The sequence below is a fragment of the Abramis brama genome (genome assembly GCF_963993115.1).
Source record: "Abramis brama genome assembly, chromosome: 16".
NCBI lineage: Eukaryota > Metazoa > Chordata > Actinopteri > Cypriniformes > Leuciscidae > Abramis > Abramis brama.
The window spans coordinates 796260-815033 of record NC_139978.1 but is presented as its reverse complement, the minus strand read 5'-3'; the positions used below and the strand labels follow the sequence as shown (position 1 = coordinate 815033).

The 18774-nt window shown below is 41.0% G+C and overlaps 1 protein-coding gene across 1 annotated transcript in view; it reads right to left on the bottom strand.

The window, feature by feature from the left end:
* cacna2d3a (calcium channel, voltage-dependent, alpha 2/delta subunit 3a) overlaps positions 1-18774 on the bottom strand; it is a 132019-nt gene that overhangs the window by 67878 nt on the left and 45367 nt on the right. Inside the window, exons 6-13 of the mRNA XM_084087788.1 lie at positions 16697-16828; positions 14634-14694; positions 12632-12782; positions 11683-11757; positions 9161-9250; positions 8463-8576; positions 3260-3338; positions 689-822 (exon numbers count right to left, since the gene is read on the bottom strand). Coding sequence (XP_083943914.1) covers positions 689-822; positions 3260-3338; positions 8463-8576; positions 9161-9250; positions 11683-11757; positions 12632-12782; positions 14634-14694; positions 16697-16828 — 836 coding nt within the window. The remainder of the gene's footprint in view (positions 1-688; positions 823-3259; positions 3339-8462; positions 8577-9160; positions 9251-11682; positions 11758-12631; positions 12783-14633; positions 14695-16696; positions 16829-18774) is intronic.

The window sequence follows — 18774 nt, the reverse complement described above, 5'->3', positions numbered from 1 at the left end:
TGGACCTTTTTTCACCAAGCTGCTTGGAAATTTCCCCGTAGCCCTTTCCAGCCTTGTGGAGGTGTACAATTTTGTCTCTAGTGTCTTTGGACAGCTCTTTGGTCTTGGCCATGTTAGTAGTTGGATTCTTACTGATTGTATGGGGTGGACAGGTGTCTTTATGCAGCTAATGACCTCAAACAGGTGCATCTAATTTAGGATAATAAATGGAGTGGAGGTGGACATTTTAAAGGCAGACTAACAGGTCTTTGAGGGTCAGAATTCTAGCTGATAGACAGGTGTTCAAATACTTATTTGCAGCTGTATCATACAAATAAATAGTTAAAAAATCATATATTGTGATTTCTGGATTTTTTTTTTTTAGATTATGTCTCTCACAGTGGACATGCACCTACGATGACAATTTCAGACCCCTCCATGATTTCCAAGTGGGAGAACTTGCAAAATAGCAGAGTGTTCAAATACTTATTTTCCTCACTGTATATGTGATAAGTGGAATAACTGCAAATCAAACATGAACACCTGTAGTGGAATGACATTTCTAAGAGATTGCATTAATCATTTAAACCAGTACAGATATTTTAGCACGCACAATTCATTCTTCTGTGTGCATGGGGTTCAAAGGGTTAAAAACGATTTATATGTGGATCCCACTCACATTAAAACATCAAAATGTCAGATCACTCACAGTGTGGTCGGCGTAGGCTTCTGTCCACACCATGTCATGCTCTCGATCGATGACCTTGGGTCGGCTGAGCACATGCAGATACTCCATCACATTCTCCTGAACGTCTGCCAGTGTGGAGATCTGGGTAAAATAACCTGACAACACAGAAAACCATTACAATAATCACAAATATTCACTGATATGCGTATGCATACATGCCCTAGTGAAAAAAAAACCTATTCCAAAATGTATTTGAAAATACATTTATTTCACATTAAGTATACAACAAATCCATTTACTTATTTACTGACATATTGCTTGAGACTTGAAATAAATATTATGATTATTTGGAGTACTTCTTTGTTGCACAATACACATTTCTTAATATTAAGCCTAAAATGTGTTTTAATATCACTCTTAGTAAGGATAGTATGATCTCTGTGTAATATCAGTCTTTTAATGCAAAATATGTAAAGTGTACCTAAAGTATACTTGCAATAGTTCCACTTTAGCACTATCAAAAATACTTCAGTATATCTTTAGTTGAACTTAAGCACTATTTCTGGATAACTAACGTATATTAAGTACAAAATTAGTTGTTCTAATTTAGCAGACTTTAAGTATAGAAATTTAGTATACTAAAAGTACAATTGCATGGTATTTATATTAAGTACATAAGTACGTAAATGTATTTGTAGTATACTTAGCATAAAATAAATGTATTTCAAATACATTTTGGTATATACATTTTTATTAGGGTGTTACATGCTGTAATTTGAGATTAAAAATGATTTCCTGCGGTCATTAACGTAAGAAGAAATGTGCTGAATGAAATTGATGAAACTGATGAAATTTTGTTTAAATGCTAATTCCATGTTAACTCCTAGTGGAGTGGGCTCTCAATGTGAGCGGGCAGGGCACTCAAGGCGATGGCATCCCCTATCCAGTGGGCCATCCTCAGCTTGGAGACAGCCTTTCCCTTCTGCTGGCCTCCATAACAGACGAAGAGCTGGTCTGAGGTCCTGAGGCTTTGCGTTCTGTCCACGTACAGACGCAGAGCGCGAACGGGACAGAGAAAAGCCAGGGCTGGGTCTGCCTCCTCCGAAGGCAGCACTTGCAGGTTCACCACCTGGTCCCGGAAGGGAGTGGTAGGAACCTTGGGCACGTATCCGGGCCGGGGTCACAGGATCACATGAGAGTTAGCCGGGCCGAATTCTAGGCACGATTCGTTGACCAAAAATGCATGAAGGTCCCCTACCCTCTTGATAGAGGCCAATGCAACCAGGTGTACTGTCTTAAAGGACATCATTTTTAACTCAGATGATCGCAAAGGCTCAAAGGGTGGTCTCTGAAGTGCCGAAAGGACCAGAGACAAATCCCAAGAGGGTATAGAGAGCAAGCGAGGCGGATTTAGTTCCCCCCCCCCCCCAGGAACCTGACGATCAGGTCGTTCCTTCCCAGCGACTTACCCTCAACTGCATCGCGATGTGCGGCGATAGCGGCAACATACACTTTAAGAGTGGAGGGAGACAGCCTTTGCTCCAACCCTTCTTGCAGGGAGGAAAGCACTGCTCTGATCGAGCAAGTTCGGGGGTTCTCCTCTTGAGAAGAACACCAGTCAACGAACAGGAGCGTAGACCACCCCCGGGACTCGATCATGGAGCCAGTGTTGAAGCGGCCTCATATGAAGCAATCCGAGCAGCGTGATCACAGCTGCAGATGCCATTTGCCCCAGGAGCCTCTGAAACAGTTTCAGTGGTGCCGCTGTCCTGCGCCTGAGCGAGCTCCGTGAGGCGCGCTGTCATGTTGATCGAGTCCAGCTCCATACCGAGAAAAGAGATCCTCTGCCCGGGGCTGAGTTTGCTCTTTTCCCAGTTGACCCGAAGCCCTAGGTGGCTGAGGTGACTGAGCACCACGTCCCTGTGTTCGCACAACGACAGACGTACCCGGGGTGGGGCAGCGCGGCTGAAGTCAAGGACCCGACTCGAATAAAGGCAGCTATTGTGGCCATCTGCTGGCGCCAGGGAACGACCACAGAAACGCACAGGTGGAATGACATCCTGAAAAGGACGCAGTGTCACGCTCTTTGTGATGCTCTTTTAGTAGAAAAAAAGAAATAAAATGTAATGCTGTGAAAACAGCAGTTTGTGAGCTGTAATGCTCGCGGCCACCGCTGATCGCGCCATCACGCCAACACTGGAACAGAGTTTTTCTTGATTTCCAACCTTGCAGAGTCTCTATTGCAGCACTCGTGAAGTCAAGTGAAACCACTCGGCTCCGAAGTGAAAGACAAAGGTTCACGCGCCCGCTTCCGTGTTTAGACCCGCACTGCGGGGCGGGGCACGTGACACGATTCACACACGCCAACGTTCATTGGCTCATTCTGTAGACACTTAAAGATGATAGGGCTCCCTGAAGTGATCTCGATTACGTCATCAAGTCGACGTAACGTCGAACGTGAGCGACTGTAAGGGAACTAATGTTAACTAATGAACCTTATTGTAAAGTGTTACCGGTTATTCTTTCAAAGCTCAATATTCAGCAGATAAAATGGATTACAGATCTGCATGAGTTAGAATGATCTAGACTAACCTTTATTAGCACAAGCCATCCACTTGAGATTATCAGCGAAGGCAGACTCTCGACCAATCAGGTACGGGAACACACGCACCTACAGAGAGAGGGGGGGGGGGGGGGAGAGAGAGAGAGAGAGAGAGAGAGAGAGAGAGAGAGAGAGACCAGGTCATGTTCAATCCCTCAACAGCAGATAACACACCAGCGTATAATTACTTTACTCAGTAATCTTTGAGCTTCGATAAACGTTGCCAAATGATTAAAGCTACTTTGTTCTAACGATTTGAAAACAAACAAATACATCTATGATGATTTGGTGGAGTCAATCAGAGGTCATTGCATTAGAAATGTCAGAACTAATTTACAGTGTTTCTGCAACAAATGGAACTGCAAAAAAAATATGTTTCTTCAGCAGAAAATCTGCATATTAGAATAATTTTTATTCATGTGACACTGAAGACTGGAGTAATGATGCTAAAAATGCAGCTTTTATCACAGGAATATATTACACTTGACTTTACTATATATTCACATAGAAAACAGCTGTTATTAATAATATTTCACAATATTACTGATTTTTACTGTATTTTTGATCAAATAAATGCAGCAGTGAGCAAAAGAGACTTCAAAAACATTAATAAATCTTACAGACCCCAAACTTTTGTGTGTGTGTGTGTGTGTGTGTGTGTGTGTGTGTGTGTGTGTGTGTGATCTCAGAATAAACCCCTTCAGGCTGATGAAGACCTGATCCTGATCACCCTGTCGGGTTTATTCTGAGATAACAACTGGCTGGATATACATTATCCCTTGCATAACATGTAACAATAAAGTTTACAGTGGCTTAAAAAAATAAAAAAGCAAAACACACTTGATGCACATTTTTTTGCTCTTCATTTTCTATAAGTAGAGTTAAAATCCTTGCTGTATTTTTGTTAAGTTAATCAAGAAAGTGACATGAACGCACCCAACGTTGACTGAACACGACTTCCCAACTCGTAAATACGAACTCCGCAGGAGGACCTGAACGCGTCATCATCACTGAGGGGTTTTATATTTATATTGAGGTCTTATATACGTAAGTGGATTCTGAGTAACCTTAAGCATGTCTGATTTCTCAACGCTGCAAACACCTCTGATGCTCTCCAGAGCAGAAACACAGATATGCACTGGAGCATTTGCCAGTATCATTATAGTTCAGCTGCCGGTGTTCGTGCTGTCGCTGGAACAGGACCTGTTAGAGACAAGCTTCTACCCCACAGTCAAACCGACTCGAGGGAAGACACAGAGGGTTTAGGGTGATATTTGGGAAGTGGCCTGTGTACCTTGACTCCTTTGGTTCAGCAGTTAGGGATCCCTGATGAATAATCAATACTGAATTTAATAATCCCTGTGGAAAATTACCACTTCGCCTCATTAATTTCAAAATAATAGTTTCTGTTTTATAAGCAGGAGTTTAGATCCAACTAGTGAGCGATCCTGAAGGGCTTGATTAGCTGGATTGTGTGTTGGATTAGGGTTGGTTTTTAATGTTGTTTATGTGTCTATGTGGTGTTTTTAATATGCTTTAAGACAAACCATGTGTAAATTCATAAGTCGACTCCATTGCTGAGTATTTTCTCCTTAAAACTGCAGTGAACCAAAGACAGTCTCAAAAACACGAAATCGCTGGTGTTTCTGACGTCACAAACTACCTTGTAACCAATCAGATCAACGTGTGATCGTCAACCAGTGGATCTCTGAGCTGAGTGAGTGAGTGGAGGCGGGGCTCATTTGCACAGCGGCGGTTTCATTAGGGCGATCGGGCGACGCACCACCACAGTGTGAAAGGGACTTTTTCAATCACAATCTCATTCAACCACAGAGTTATGCTAGCAGTCACTCACTGTTGTTCTGCCTCTGGATATAGTCCAATCAGCGCCAAGTCACGTTCTGTGGAGTACTGCCTCTTTTTGGGCGATTTCACTATGGCCGAAAATCGCCCAGAGTGTTCCCATAGACTTGCATTCAAAGATATTTTTTTTCCGAACTGCAGGCACTGCAATGCATTCTCTATGGCAGTGGTTCCCAAACCTGTCCTGAAGGACCCCCAACACTGCACGTTTTCTTTGTCTCCCTAATCAAACACACCTGATTCAACTCATCAGCTCATTAACCCATGTGATAATGAGCTGATGAGTTGAATCAGGTGTGTTTGATTAGGGAGACAAAGAAAACGTGCAGTGTTGGGGGTCCTTCAGGACAGGTTTGGGAACCACTGCTCTATGGGTTCCGGGAGGGCTCGCACTAACGTGCTTTCGTCATCATACGTAAACTTCACTTGTGCAGCGATTGGTGAAACAAATATACCTCTAATAATATTTAGCCATAAGCTGAAGTGACATCCAATAATGTCCTCAGTGCATAACTTACATTTCACGGACATATTCTCCATCTGTCAATATTTCCAGTTTTCTGTCATGAGTGAACGAGCTTTCTGCAAGCTAAACTTCCGCGAACGAGCGCCGCCGCGTGCATGCGCGCCGAACAGACGGAGCGCAATAGAATAGGAGCGCAATTATTCGGACTAAAATATACATTAGCACTAAATTATAAATATATTTAGCTAAAATATTTGTTGTTGAATATTTATTGTTGTTGGTGAACATAAATGTGCTAGAGAATTTCAAACCTACATGTGTATTTTTATGATATTAGCTTATTGTTTTTATTTATTTATTTTATTTTAAGTTTAGCAAATTTAACTACTTTAAAAAGCATTATTTTGTTTTTAGATTGTAATGTTGCAATGTTAGAATGCAATGTGATTTGACCCCTTTTTTGGATAGACTGCAGATAGACAGCAAGGTTACACTATGTTTGTTTTTATAACCTTCAATATGAACATTGTTTGTAGGACAATATTGATCAGGATATTAAATATATATTTTTTTTAATTAAATACAGTTTTTATTTTATTCAAATAGAAAAATAATAATTAAATACTCAGATTATACCATACATCGCCATTTAGCCCAAAAATTCCGATTTATTTGGCAATTGGCTATTTCCCAACCCTATACCGGCTGAAGTTTTAGCTAAACTTTTAGCTAAACTTTAGGCTAATGATAGCTACATTATTATCACTGTTAAATTGTTATTTAACAATTAGCCTACATTCAGTCCTGGATTAATAATTCAGTTTGTTGCACCCCCCCCCAAATTTTTTTTAGCACCAGCCGCCACTACATTTGCATATTCATAGAACCGCGTATAGCCTACTAAATGAGGCAAGGGTGTCGAGTTACATTCAGATATTTTAAAGCATGAAGACATTTTTTTTTAAGGAAAAAACTATTAAATATGTCCTTTTAGTGATCAAAGATGAGTTTTAAGGGATACAATTATTGAATACTGGGGGACTTTAAAAGTCGATATAAAAGTGTCATTGCATGGCAAATTGGATTAATGAAGGTTTTCATTGGTTTAATGTAGAATACAAAGAACCAATAGCAGTACAACCAATAAGAGTGAAACATTAACTCGAAGTAGCTTGTCAGTAGATTCAGACCACGAGGAAGACATTAGCCATGCCGAGCGAGGGATGCATTACCAGTGTTGCACATGAAGGGAAAAATAACAGTGTGATTGAGAGAGATGAACACAGAGGCAGAAACACTGAAACACTGAGAGGCAGAAACACTGAAACACTGAGAGGCAGAGACACTGAAACACTGAGAGGCAGAAACACTGAAACACTGAGAGGCAGAGACACTGAAACACTGAGCGGCAGAAACACTGAGAGACAGAAAAACACTGTTTCAGTGTTTCTGCCTCTCTGTGTTTTGTGTTTCTGTCTCTCAGTGTTTCTGCCTCTCAGTGTTTCAGTGTCTCTGCCTCTCAGTGTTTCAGTGTCTCTGCCTCTCAGTGTTTCAGTGTTTCTGCCTCTCAGTGTTTCTGCCGCTCAGTGTCAATATGCTGAATTTAGGGGTAAAATCATACCCTATATATTGTATTGTTATATATTGTATTGACAACTCATCAATTAAATATTTACCATTGTATATTTTGCATTGTTTGATGTTTTTAAATAAGCACTGACAAAAAAAATATTCCACGTTTTAGGGCTGGACGATATGATTATATACATAACATTGATATTAGTGATCACATGGATTTAGACCCATGTTGTATTTATATAAACCGTTCACAGGCAAATTTGCTTTATGCATTACCCCAGTGTTAAAATCAGGCTCATATAAACAGTGTTGGGGAAAGTTACTTTGAAAAGTAATGCATTACAATATTACATAACTCCCTTAAAAAGTAACTAATTGCGTTACTGTCACGGTGTGTGCAGGCAGAAGAAGATCACGAGTCAAAGTTCCAATGTAAACTTTTACTCACAATATCACACAAAAGGTACAGACGGGCAGAAGGGTTACACACACCAATAAACGACGTGATCGGACAAAGACTGACTGAACTGAAGGAACTTAATACTAACACTGATGAACTGAAAACAGGTGACGATAATTAACTGAACACAGGTAGATGAAGGTTAACTAATTAAGGATAACAAGAACAGGTGCAAACACGACAGAACAGAATGTGACAGTTACTTAGTTACATTTTTAGAAAAGTAATGAGTTACTTTTTACTTTTGCGCTTTTACTTTTGTAAGGAACATTATATAGAGTCTAACCTTTAGTTTAAACTGATAATCGTTTGTTTTACTGGCGTTTTCGCATTTTCCTCTATTGAGTCTAGTCATGCATCAGCTCTTCTGCCACTCAGGCCGGCTGAGGGAGTGTGTTCCTGCGGGAAATGCATAACCTCTATAGTCCGGATTCTCTTCAGAACTGCTCAGCTGGATTCAGTGTTTCACCTGTGCTCTCAGAAGGTCTCTAAACGCTTTTTCATGAAGACATATTTTCAACCTTTGGAAATGTATTTAGAGTTAGAATGTTTTTTAAATACCTAGAGGTTCGCAAAGACCAGAGATGGATAAAAGAGTGTAAGAGTCTTAACCCCTATTTGGAGGGCAGAGTTTCCAGACGGAATATTATTATTTGTTACATGCAAATACTGGGGAACAAGAAATGGGAACAATCTCTTATAAAATCTGTCAGTCTGCAATTGAGAAAATACATAAAACTTCTGTGTGAGTCAAGGATCGTTCCTACATAAAGCATTCCAGTCAGTAAGATTATTTGCAAACTGGGCCTATAAAAACTCTTCTTACCTTTCTGTCGGGCCAGTTGTACGTAGCAAACACAGCGTCATACGTTTCCACGGCTCCATCCGTCACTAACATGATGGCCTGACTGCACACACTGCCTCGGCCCGTCTGATTAAACTGAACACACACACACACACACACACACACACACACACACACACACACACAACACACACACACACACACACACACACACACACACACACACACACACACACACACACACAACACAACACACACACACAACACACACACACACACACACACACACACACACACACACACACACACACACACACACACACACACACACACACACACACACACACACACACACACACACACACACACACACACACACACACACACACACATATATATATATCACATCATGAGAGGTTGGGATTAATAATCAATAATAAAAGCTAGCTGAGGAGGGTTTAAATACACAGGGCAGTGATGAACTAAACAAGACACAGGTGAAGAACCTAATCGGTAACTATAGCGACATATGGGAACATACTTAGTAACCGAGGAAACACAGGAAATTGTCACTTACATCACAGATATATCAGAACGAAATGAATATCAAAATAAAAGTCCTTGGACAGAAATTAACACAACACAGTGTGTGTGTGTGTGTGTGTGTGTGTGTGTGTGTGTGTGTGTGTGTGTGAGTGTGTGTGTGTGTGTATGCTCACATTACTGAGGAGTTCGAAGGCCTCAGTCAGAGCCAGGTCCAGCATGCCTATACCTTTGGCAAATAGCTTACCAAGACGCTGACGGAAATGCTGAGGAGAAAAACACAAAACACAACCTGACCGTAAGAAACGTAAGGTTGCAACCTTGTTTCAGATAAGACTTGGTCCAGCTTTCTTGGTCCATTTCAAATTCATTAAAAAATAATAATTGGTTAGAAAAACATCTGTACAGACACTGAAATAGTTCATACTCTGGTTTTCATTTGACTTTTAATATTCAATATGACTTTTAATATGGGGACTGAGAACTGAACTGAGCTGGACAATGACACCACGGTTTTCTCCAGAGCGGCTATATATATAAATGAACTAAATTAATAACTTTTTTACAACAGAAATGAACCATCACTGAACTTACTTAAGCTGGACTGTGACGCAATTTTATTCTGGAAGCTACTTTTCTCTTGTAAAAAGCGCTATATAAATAAAGGAGACTTGAGTTGACCAAACTGATGTTATGGATATCCTGCATCAACAGTAAAAGCCAATTTTATCCAGACAAGATTCAAAGTAAAAAAATCGGGCCTCGGGCCTGGGAGGAGTTCGGTGAGGCCATGGAGAAGGACTACCGGTTGGCCTCGAAGAGATTCTGGTGGTGGTCCCTCTTTTTAAAAAGGGGGACCGGAGGGTGTGTTCCAACTACAGGAAGATCACACTTCTCAGCCTCCCTGGGAAGGTCTATGCCAGGGTACTGGAGAGGAGAACACGGCCGATAGTAGAACCTCAGATTCAGGAGGAACAGTGCGGTTTTCGTCCCGGCCGTGGAACACTGGACCAGCTCTATACCCTCTACAGGGTGCTGGAGGGTTCATGGGAGTTTGCCCAACCAGTCCACATGTGCTTTGTGGATTTACATTTACATTTATGCATTTGGCAGACGCTTTTATCCAAAGCGACTTACATTACATTTCAAGGTACACATTTACATTCTTATCAGTTCTTGCTGTCCCTGGGAACTGAACCCATGACCTTGGCGTTGCAAGCGCCAACGCTCTACTGTTTGAGCTACAGGATTTGGAGAAGGCATTCGACTGTGTCCCTCGCGGCGGCCTGTGGAGGATGCTCTGGGAGTACGGGGTCCTGGGGCCCTTTGCTAAGGGCTGTCTGGTCCCTGTATGACTGGAGCAGGAGCTTGGTTCGCATTGCCGGCAATAACTCAGACTTGTTCCCGGTGCATGTTGGACTCCGGCAGGGCTGCCCTTTGTCGCCGGTTCTGTTCATAATTTTTATGGACAGAATTTCTAGGCACAGCCAGGGGCCGGAGGGTGTCAGGTTTGGTGACAACACGATTTCATCTCTGCTTTTTGCGGATGATGTTGTCATGCTGGCCCCATCAGTCCAGGACCTCCAGCATGCACTGGGACGGTTTGCAGCCGAGTGTGAAGCGGCTGGGATGAGAATCAGCAGCTCCAAATCCGAGGCCATGGTCCTCAGTCGGAGTGGCTTGCCCACTTCAGGTTGGTGGAGAGCTCCTGCCTCAAGTGGAGGAGTTCAAGTATCTTGGGATCGTTCACGAGTGAGGGAAGGATGGAACGGGAGATTGACAGACGGATCGGTGCAGCTTCTGCAGTAATGCGGTCCCTGTACCGGTCTGTCGTGGTGAAGAAGGAGCTGAGCCGCAAGGCGAAGCTCTCGATTTACCGGTCAATCTACGTTCCTACTCTCACCTATGGTCATGAGCTGTGGGTCATGACCGAAAGGACAAGATCCCGGATACAGGCGGCCGAAATGAGCTTTCTCCGCAGGGTGGCTGGGCGATCCCTTAGAGATAGGGTGAGAAGCTCAGTCACTCGGGAGGAGCTCAGAGTAGAGCCGCTGCTCCTCCACATCGAGAGGGGCCAGCTGAGGTGGCTCGGGCATCTGTTCCGGATGCCTCCTGGACGCCTTCCCGGGAAGGTGTTCCAGTCGCGTCCCAGCAGGAGGAGACCCTGGGGAAGACCTAGGACAGGGATTATGTCTCCCGGCTGGCCTGGGAATGCCTCGGTGTCCCCCCGGAAGACCTGGAGGAAGTGTCTGGGGAGACGGAAGTCTGGGCATCTCTGCTTAGACTGCTGGCCCCGCGACCCGGCCCCGGATAAGTGGAAGAAGATGATGATGATGATGAATATTCAAAGTGCTGCTTATAGGTTCAAAATGAACAATAAAAATGGATGTGAGTAGTTTGTCTTCCAGCCTCCAGCTGGTTCTGGTTCTCTGGTATCGAGCTTGTGTTTCCCTCTGGTCTCGGGTCATCAGTCTGCCCTATAGTTCTGACCCTGGACTCTCTCTCTCCTGCTTCTTCTGTCCTTGTACGCCCGTAAACTTGAACTGAGTTTATTTTGCCTTTCCAGTCATGGGCTTCAGAAAAGCTATTTTAAGTTTATCCCATTATTGATTCCTCTTTTACCAAACCTGACACTAACAAGCAGGCCAAAAACAATTATTTATGGTTTATATACAGGTATAGCAGAAAATGCACTTACATTTTTGTTGGTAATGTCAGCCTGAACCAATGTTCCATTCAGACACGGCTCCACATAATGCAGCTCCTCGTTGTACTGACACACACAAAACATATGCATTGTGGGTAATGTTCCACAGAGGACTTTTAACTTAACCCTCATCCTTCCCTCACATTTTGTAACAAATCCTTCCCTCGCAGGTCAAAATGACCCGAAGCCCTAAAATTATACTTAACTTTTTTTCTCTTATTTTATTTCATTTTGATAATAATTTTTTCTACTTTTAATGCATTTTTTTTTTTGATTTTTGTTACTTTTTTATTTTATTTACCTTTAAATGACTAGATTTAATCAATAAATAATCAATAAATTAGTAATTTAAGCACATTCCTCACATTCTTTCAACTTAAATTCAAAATAACTCACAATTTCATGCATAACCCTTTGAATTCAGCTCAAAATGTCTTACATTGGGAGTCTTTGCAGACCTCGTGTGGAAAATAAATAATATAAGATGATATTTCATGACTCTAGATGGCCTTATATCTCTATATGGAGCAAATGAGCTGTTCCACTGGGTCCTAAAGTCAGTTTACTTCAGTATGCGTTCAGATACACATGTAGACAATGTAGACATTTTTTGGTAAAGTTTTAGCATTTTTAATTAGAATTTTGAGTGTGATTTTTTTATGTGTACTGAAGCATTCCATTCATTCCTAAGGGGGTCAGATCGACCCGCGAGGGAAGGATTTGTTACTTTTTAAAACTCCTTGAATCCATTATATCTTTCTGTGTGTATTTTTGGTTCAAGTGTGACAAAAGTTATGGGGTCTTGCCGTCTTGGACCCCTCTGATGAACACTCAATTAAAAAAAAAAAAAATTCTAACAAAATTTAACCTGAGGGAAGGTTAATACTGATATTGTGATAAAATGCTACTACTATGATATTTGATATTGATCTAAACTCACAGCAATAATGTTGAAAAAGTCATCATCCCCGAGTGTATCCAGTATGGAGGAGACGGTCTGTCTCGCGATGGTCAGCCGTAGCCCCTTCATACTGCCACTCACATCCACCAAGATCACCACATCTTTAGGAGACGTCGCTGCCTGGATATACCTGCAAGACAGAGATGTTAGGAGCGTACGATATGAGAATTATGTTGACAATCTTAAGCCGCGTTTCCATTTCAGATTTGCGCAAACCTTATGCGATATTTTCTAAATGTCGATATAAAACTTACGAAATGACAGCGTTTCCATTAACCAATGTTATGCGACTGAAACATAATTTTTTTCCTCTCGCAATAAGTCATTCCAACAATTATGGCAATGGATGTTAGTAGGTTTACGTATATCTCAGCCGCATTAGCTATTATTATTAACCGAAGGAGACGTAGGCGTGTTTTCCAAGCATTAATGGCAAGGACAGACCCTTATACCATATGCGGCACATATGAGGTGTTTCTGGGAGTTTCTCCCTCATATCTGCTTTCAGGTCTTGACTGTGATATTTCTTAGTGGTTTAGGATCCAGTATTTATGAGTTTAATAAACTCGGTCTCTTCTTCGGTCCAAACACACCGCGCCATCTACGTCAGATGACCTGTAAATGCGCAAAAACTGTTTCCATTGCAGTTTTGCAAAAAAATTTTTTTTCAAACTGCCTGAAAAACCCCCTCATGCGAGCGTAAAAAACTGCAAAACTGACGTGTTTCCAGTGGGCGTATTTTCAATTCCCAATTTCAATTTGCGCAATTTGAAGGGTAATGGAAACGCGGCTTTAGTTGGAATAAGTAAAAATTTAATTAAATGTTAAAAAAACATGAATTGACACTTTAGCAGCTTTTCTACCGTTGGGCTCAGTGGTTCTAAGAACAGTAAGGAATGGTTCCAGTTATATTTCCAGTTGAGCCTGGTACGGTACGGCACGATTACAAACCGTTCTCGCCCTGGAATCCTCGCACAGTTGGCTAACCGTGTTGAATCGTGCTGGTAGAGTGTGTAGTGACTTCGCCACTCAGGATTGGTCACTTGTCTGTTGCCTGGCCAAAGGTCCTTGCACACTGAGTCCGAAAATTTTGCACATTAAAAAATAAATACGACCTCACGTTGAGTCAATCACATTTACACACTGCCTCCGAAACTTTTGTCCGTCATAAAATAAATTGGATCGGGTTCAATTTTCTGTGTTTTTCGCATTCATAAGCAAGCATTTTGAGAGGTGTTTTGACAATTCAGAGCCACCGTACAAGCCAAAATCCAGAACTGTTCAGGATCAATTGGTTTAGGAAAATGGTGGTCTTGTTTTTAATATGTGTCTCCAGTATCGCTAGCAAAGCATCAAACTGAGCCTCTGACATCCTGAAGTAAACTTTGAATCTCTCGGGATAATCCCGCAGTGAACTCTCCTTCCTCTCTACGCAATCTCAGGATTGTTGGATGGACCATTATCTCCTCTTTTCCCCCTCTTTTCAAGAAGAGAGAGGACAACAAAATCCTTCTCACTGCTTGAAGACTCCATTTTGTATTATTTTGTGTTGTAACGTGTTAATAATTTTTAGGATGTCGAATACGAAAAAATGCACACGGAAATTTTGGATTATTTTGCACACGGATTTTGGACCTTAACAGTTGCTCTGTAGCTGGCCAAGCATGCTCTTTGAGCGAAGTTAACACAAGTTAATAATAAAATTATAAGAAATATCTGATCATCTTCCAAGTCCACGACCAAGGCAACGACTGATGCATTTGTATTACATTCCAAAGAGCTCCGTTATCAAAATGAAACCATATTTGTACCGGCTGGGCCGGATCGGTAACAGTTAAGCAAAGACAACAGTGGAACCCCGAGAGTGGAAAAGCGGCTTTTGTTACAATCAATTTAAATCCATAAGTCTTTTTATGGATAAGAGGTATACATCCTCAGCTTGTTAACAGGTTTCAAAAGCTGAGGGCAAAAAATAACTTACCATTTCCGATTTCGACAGTCAAATTCTAGAACCCCATGTTCATCAGGTGTCCACTTTATACCTGTGAAGTTAGAGGATCGTCTAAATTAGCTTATTACCCTACTGATACATACGACTGCAAGGTATGCCCTTTCTCTGAGTTTACCAACTGCATTTGCCCAAAGGAGCAATAAACAAGCAGAGTAGTGGACAGAACACTGTCTCCCATAATACAAAGCTCTTGACTTTACCGTCCATGAACCAGAAGCAATATCAATCATAATCTGAATCTATTTCCTGACTCGTTACTTGACTGAACTGATGTCAGCAAAAGGAAAACTTAATGCATTTAATTCTGTGATTTAATTCTGTGATTCTAACTGGAATGTACCTGTATAAAGATCTAGGCTGGTAAGAGAAAGTGCCGTTTATCAATGTGGGAATAAAACACTTGAAGGTACAGTACACCCAAAAATTAACATTTTGTCATCATTTACTCAACTTAATGTTCACAATCAATGTGATTTTCTCTCTTGTGCAAAAGAAGATATTTAAAAATAAATATGTCTCAATGAAAAAAAACAATATTTTCTGTTCACATTAGAAAGTCATACAAGTGTGACAGTAAATAAGGTTACTGCCATTTTAAGTAGAAGGAAGGGCAACGGAGCCGATGATTAGGGGATTCTTGACGAACCTCTCGTCTGTGAGAAAAGCTGCTTGTATTGCACAACCACTTTCAACACAAACGAGAACCGACGAAAGACTGAACAGAACAGGGAGTATAAATACACAGGAGGAAACTAACTAGACACAGGTGTAGAAGGTAAACTAATCAGGGACTAACAAGCACAGGTACAGACAATATATGACATCATGGTGACAGTTACATTTAATGCATTATTTTTCTCTTTATATCAAAAAAGTAATCCGATAAATGAATCCATGTTACTTGTAATGCATTACTTTACTCGTGGAAAACTCAAAACGTAATCCATACTAATTTGTTACTAAACTGCTGGGCTCAAACTTTCATGAAAAAATGTTCAATGATTATAATGGGAGCATTCAATTATCCTTGAGTTCCTTGCTCGAGTTTTGTTTTCATGCTGCACATCACAAGTCGTTTGCACAGAAGCCAAAACAATTGTACGTCAGACAGAGACATGTCCTTCACTGCACAATTCTGAAATGTCTGATGCCTTTTCCTTTTGATGGAAAGGAGGATTATCAATGCTGATCATCAGCTGTTATTAAGCAATTAGCACTGTCTATTAGTGTGGATTATTACTTTAACTGGCAGATACTGATCTATGATACACTGGCACATCGCTAATAAGGACCAATTATTTCCACAGACACAAGGGAGAAAATAAAGCAGAGTACATTTATAGTATGTAAAGGTAAATGTGATCAGGCCTTTATAGCTTCCGTGTTGTTGCTCCCCAACATAACCATATTCTACACTTCTCTCCCTGTTGGCTGAAACAGTGTCTCGAAGAATCCGGTCTCCACTGAACTGAACTGATGAATCACGTGTACCTCTACATACTAGCATTGCATCCAAGCAATGAGACTTCCCATGTGTAAGGGCCAGAGCCGGACAGTAACGGAGTACATTTACTTGAGTACAGTACTTAAGTACAATTTTGAGGGATCTGTACGTTACTCGAGTATCGCTTCAAGTGTTTGCTGTGTTTACCAATGTAAGCACTGTGGCAGTAGTAATGCAATATTTAGAAAATGTACTCTTGTACTCTTGATACTCAAGTACTTTTAAAAACAAGTACTTTAGTACTTTTACTTAAGTAGACATCTGACTGTAGTACTTTTACTTGTACTTGAGTAAAATTTAGCAAGGGGTATCTGTACTTTTACTCAAGTAATGAAGCTGTGTACTCTGTCCGCCTCTGGTAAGGGCTACTTATTTTTAATCACACTAGACATTCTAAGGTAAAAATGTAAAGCATTTTCAAAGTACATATTCAAAAATGAAATCTTATCAGGTAAAATTAAGCATTTTCCAAACTCTGCATGAACCCTGCCAGCCTATGAGAAACAGACAACAACAACAACAACCTTACCTGGATACTGTCTGAAGAAACCTTTGGCGCTACCAAAGTACTGCCATATGAGAGAAGGGTCTCTATTAAAGTTGTCCACAAACACCGTATTGAGCGCCTCTGACCAGTACACCCCATTCATTATGGCTGAGTCTGCAACAGAAGTCGGAATTGTACATTTTTAACAGTGAATCCAGTATTATGAAATCACCATAAATTGTGGCGTGTTGATATCTGGGAGCTGCTGTCCAGTCTTGAAGTACATTGTAAAAATTAGAGTGGTTATGGAACAACATGCATGCAATGTCTCACGGAGCGGCCAAGACTGAACAGGAGATTCCTCAGAGACATCAATAATATACATATAAAACAATTAGTTCTGGTCCTCGATTCTGATTGGACAAGAGGTCTTCCGAGAGTGCTGATATTCCACCAGTATTGCACTGAGACTGAAAAATGAAGTGTCCTAATAATATGTTATTTTTGGTTAATCAGCCTAATAAGAGATTATTAACTACAACTCTTCATTTTGTTAAACAAATGTGTCTTTAAAATGGATACAGATTTATAGAACTGATCTCTGAGATCAGATAAATATCCATATAGACCATAAACCATATAGACGCTGGTTCATGGGTTCACTGAGATCGCCCCCTAGTGGCAAACCATTGCAATGTCAAAACTCTTCATAATGAAGCCTTGTTTACTGAAATCACGTGACTTTGGCAGTTTGATACACGCTCTGAATCACTCATTCAAAACCAATGATTTACAAAGGCTTCGAAGCTTCACGAAGCAGTGTTTCGAAAGCACCAATCCCTTCAGGTTACACTGTTGTGCCAGTAGGTGGCGGTCTTCATTAGTGACTTTCATTCAACCAATTCATTCAAAAATGCTGATTCATTCTGGAACGAAACAAGGTGTTGGAATTATCTGAACTCTGAACACCACCTTCATGGCTAAATCAATGATAATAATGCTAAAGCTGACTCTGCACTTCATGGGAATGCATTGGCCAGCTTATTTTGGAAAACTGTAAAAAAGAAAACATTCTGTGATCACTTTGTCTTCTGAAGTAAGCGATCAGATTGCTTCCTCTCAATTGCTAAAAACTAAAAAGCCATTGAATCTACACAAATCATGTTACATCATTTTTATTTTTAAAAAGGCAAAATAAAACAGAAATTTGAGCAGTTTGACTTTGATTTATTGTACCATGCTAACTCCTGTCCCATGGCCTCGTGGGTAACTGACCCTATCTGCACAATCTGAAACAACAGCTCAAATTATACATCAGTATTATAAGATTACCACTGTGGAATTAGTTGAGGCAAAGAGACCATTATAACACTAACACAACACTAATGTGATGGACTAGCTTAAGAATGGATTTTGTTCAATTTTAACCAAATAATCTTCAGTTCTGCAGCTTTAAAGTGCAGTACAAATAAAACAAAAACCCCAATGCAAATACTCTCACTCACAATTATTAATATTGCCTAGCTGAGCAGTCCATTGATAAAAGTCCTTCATTTTTATACAATTAAGCGACTGTCTTACCCTAGAGTGTGTTGTGCATAAGAGGAGAGAGGGATAGCTCTTGAATAAAGTGGTGCTTTATCCACAAAGTGAAGGAAATAATCCTTCAGTGTAAATGGAGCAATGCATTCTGGGTTCCATTGGGGACTCCTTATGCTTGTTATATCTTCCTTCTTCTGATGTTACATTTACAGTGAATATAGATCTTTCATTGAGAAGATTTATATTAATTATATTAGTAATTTTTATTATTAATATTTAAATTATGTGAGAGTTGAGAAGTATACAGTACTTGATGTTCAATGTATAGTAATTGCTTACTATGATACATGTGATCAGAGCTGCAAGGTGTGGCTAATGAAGGAGGAGCCGATGGGCCGAAGGGAGCCGGTGTAGACGGCCGATCATGAGACGGCAGGGATCGAGGAGGTGGGAATGGGAGACTGGGTGGGACCATCAGTCACGACACAGGTTTGGTGCTGGGAGACGACAGTGCTGGGAGACGACGCAGGTTTGGTGCTGGGAGACGACGCAGGTTTGGTGCTGGGAGACGACGCAGG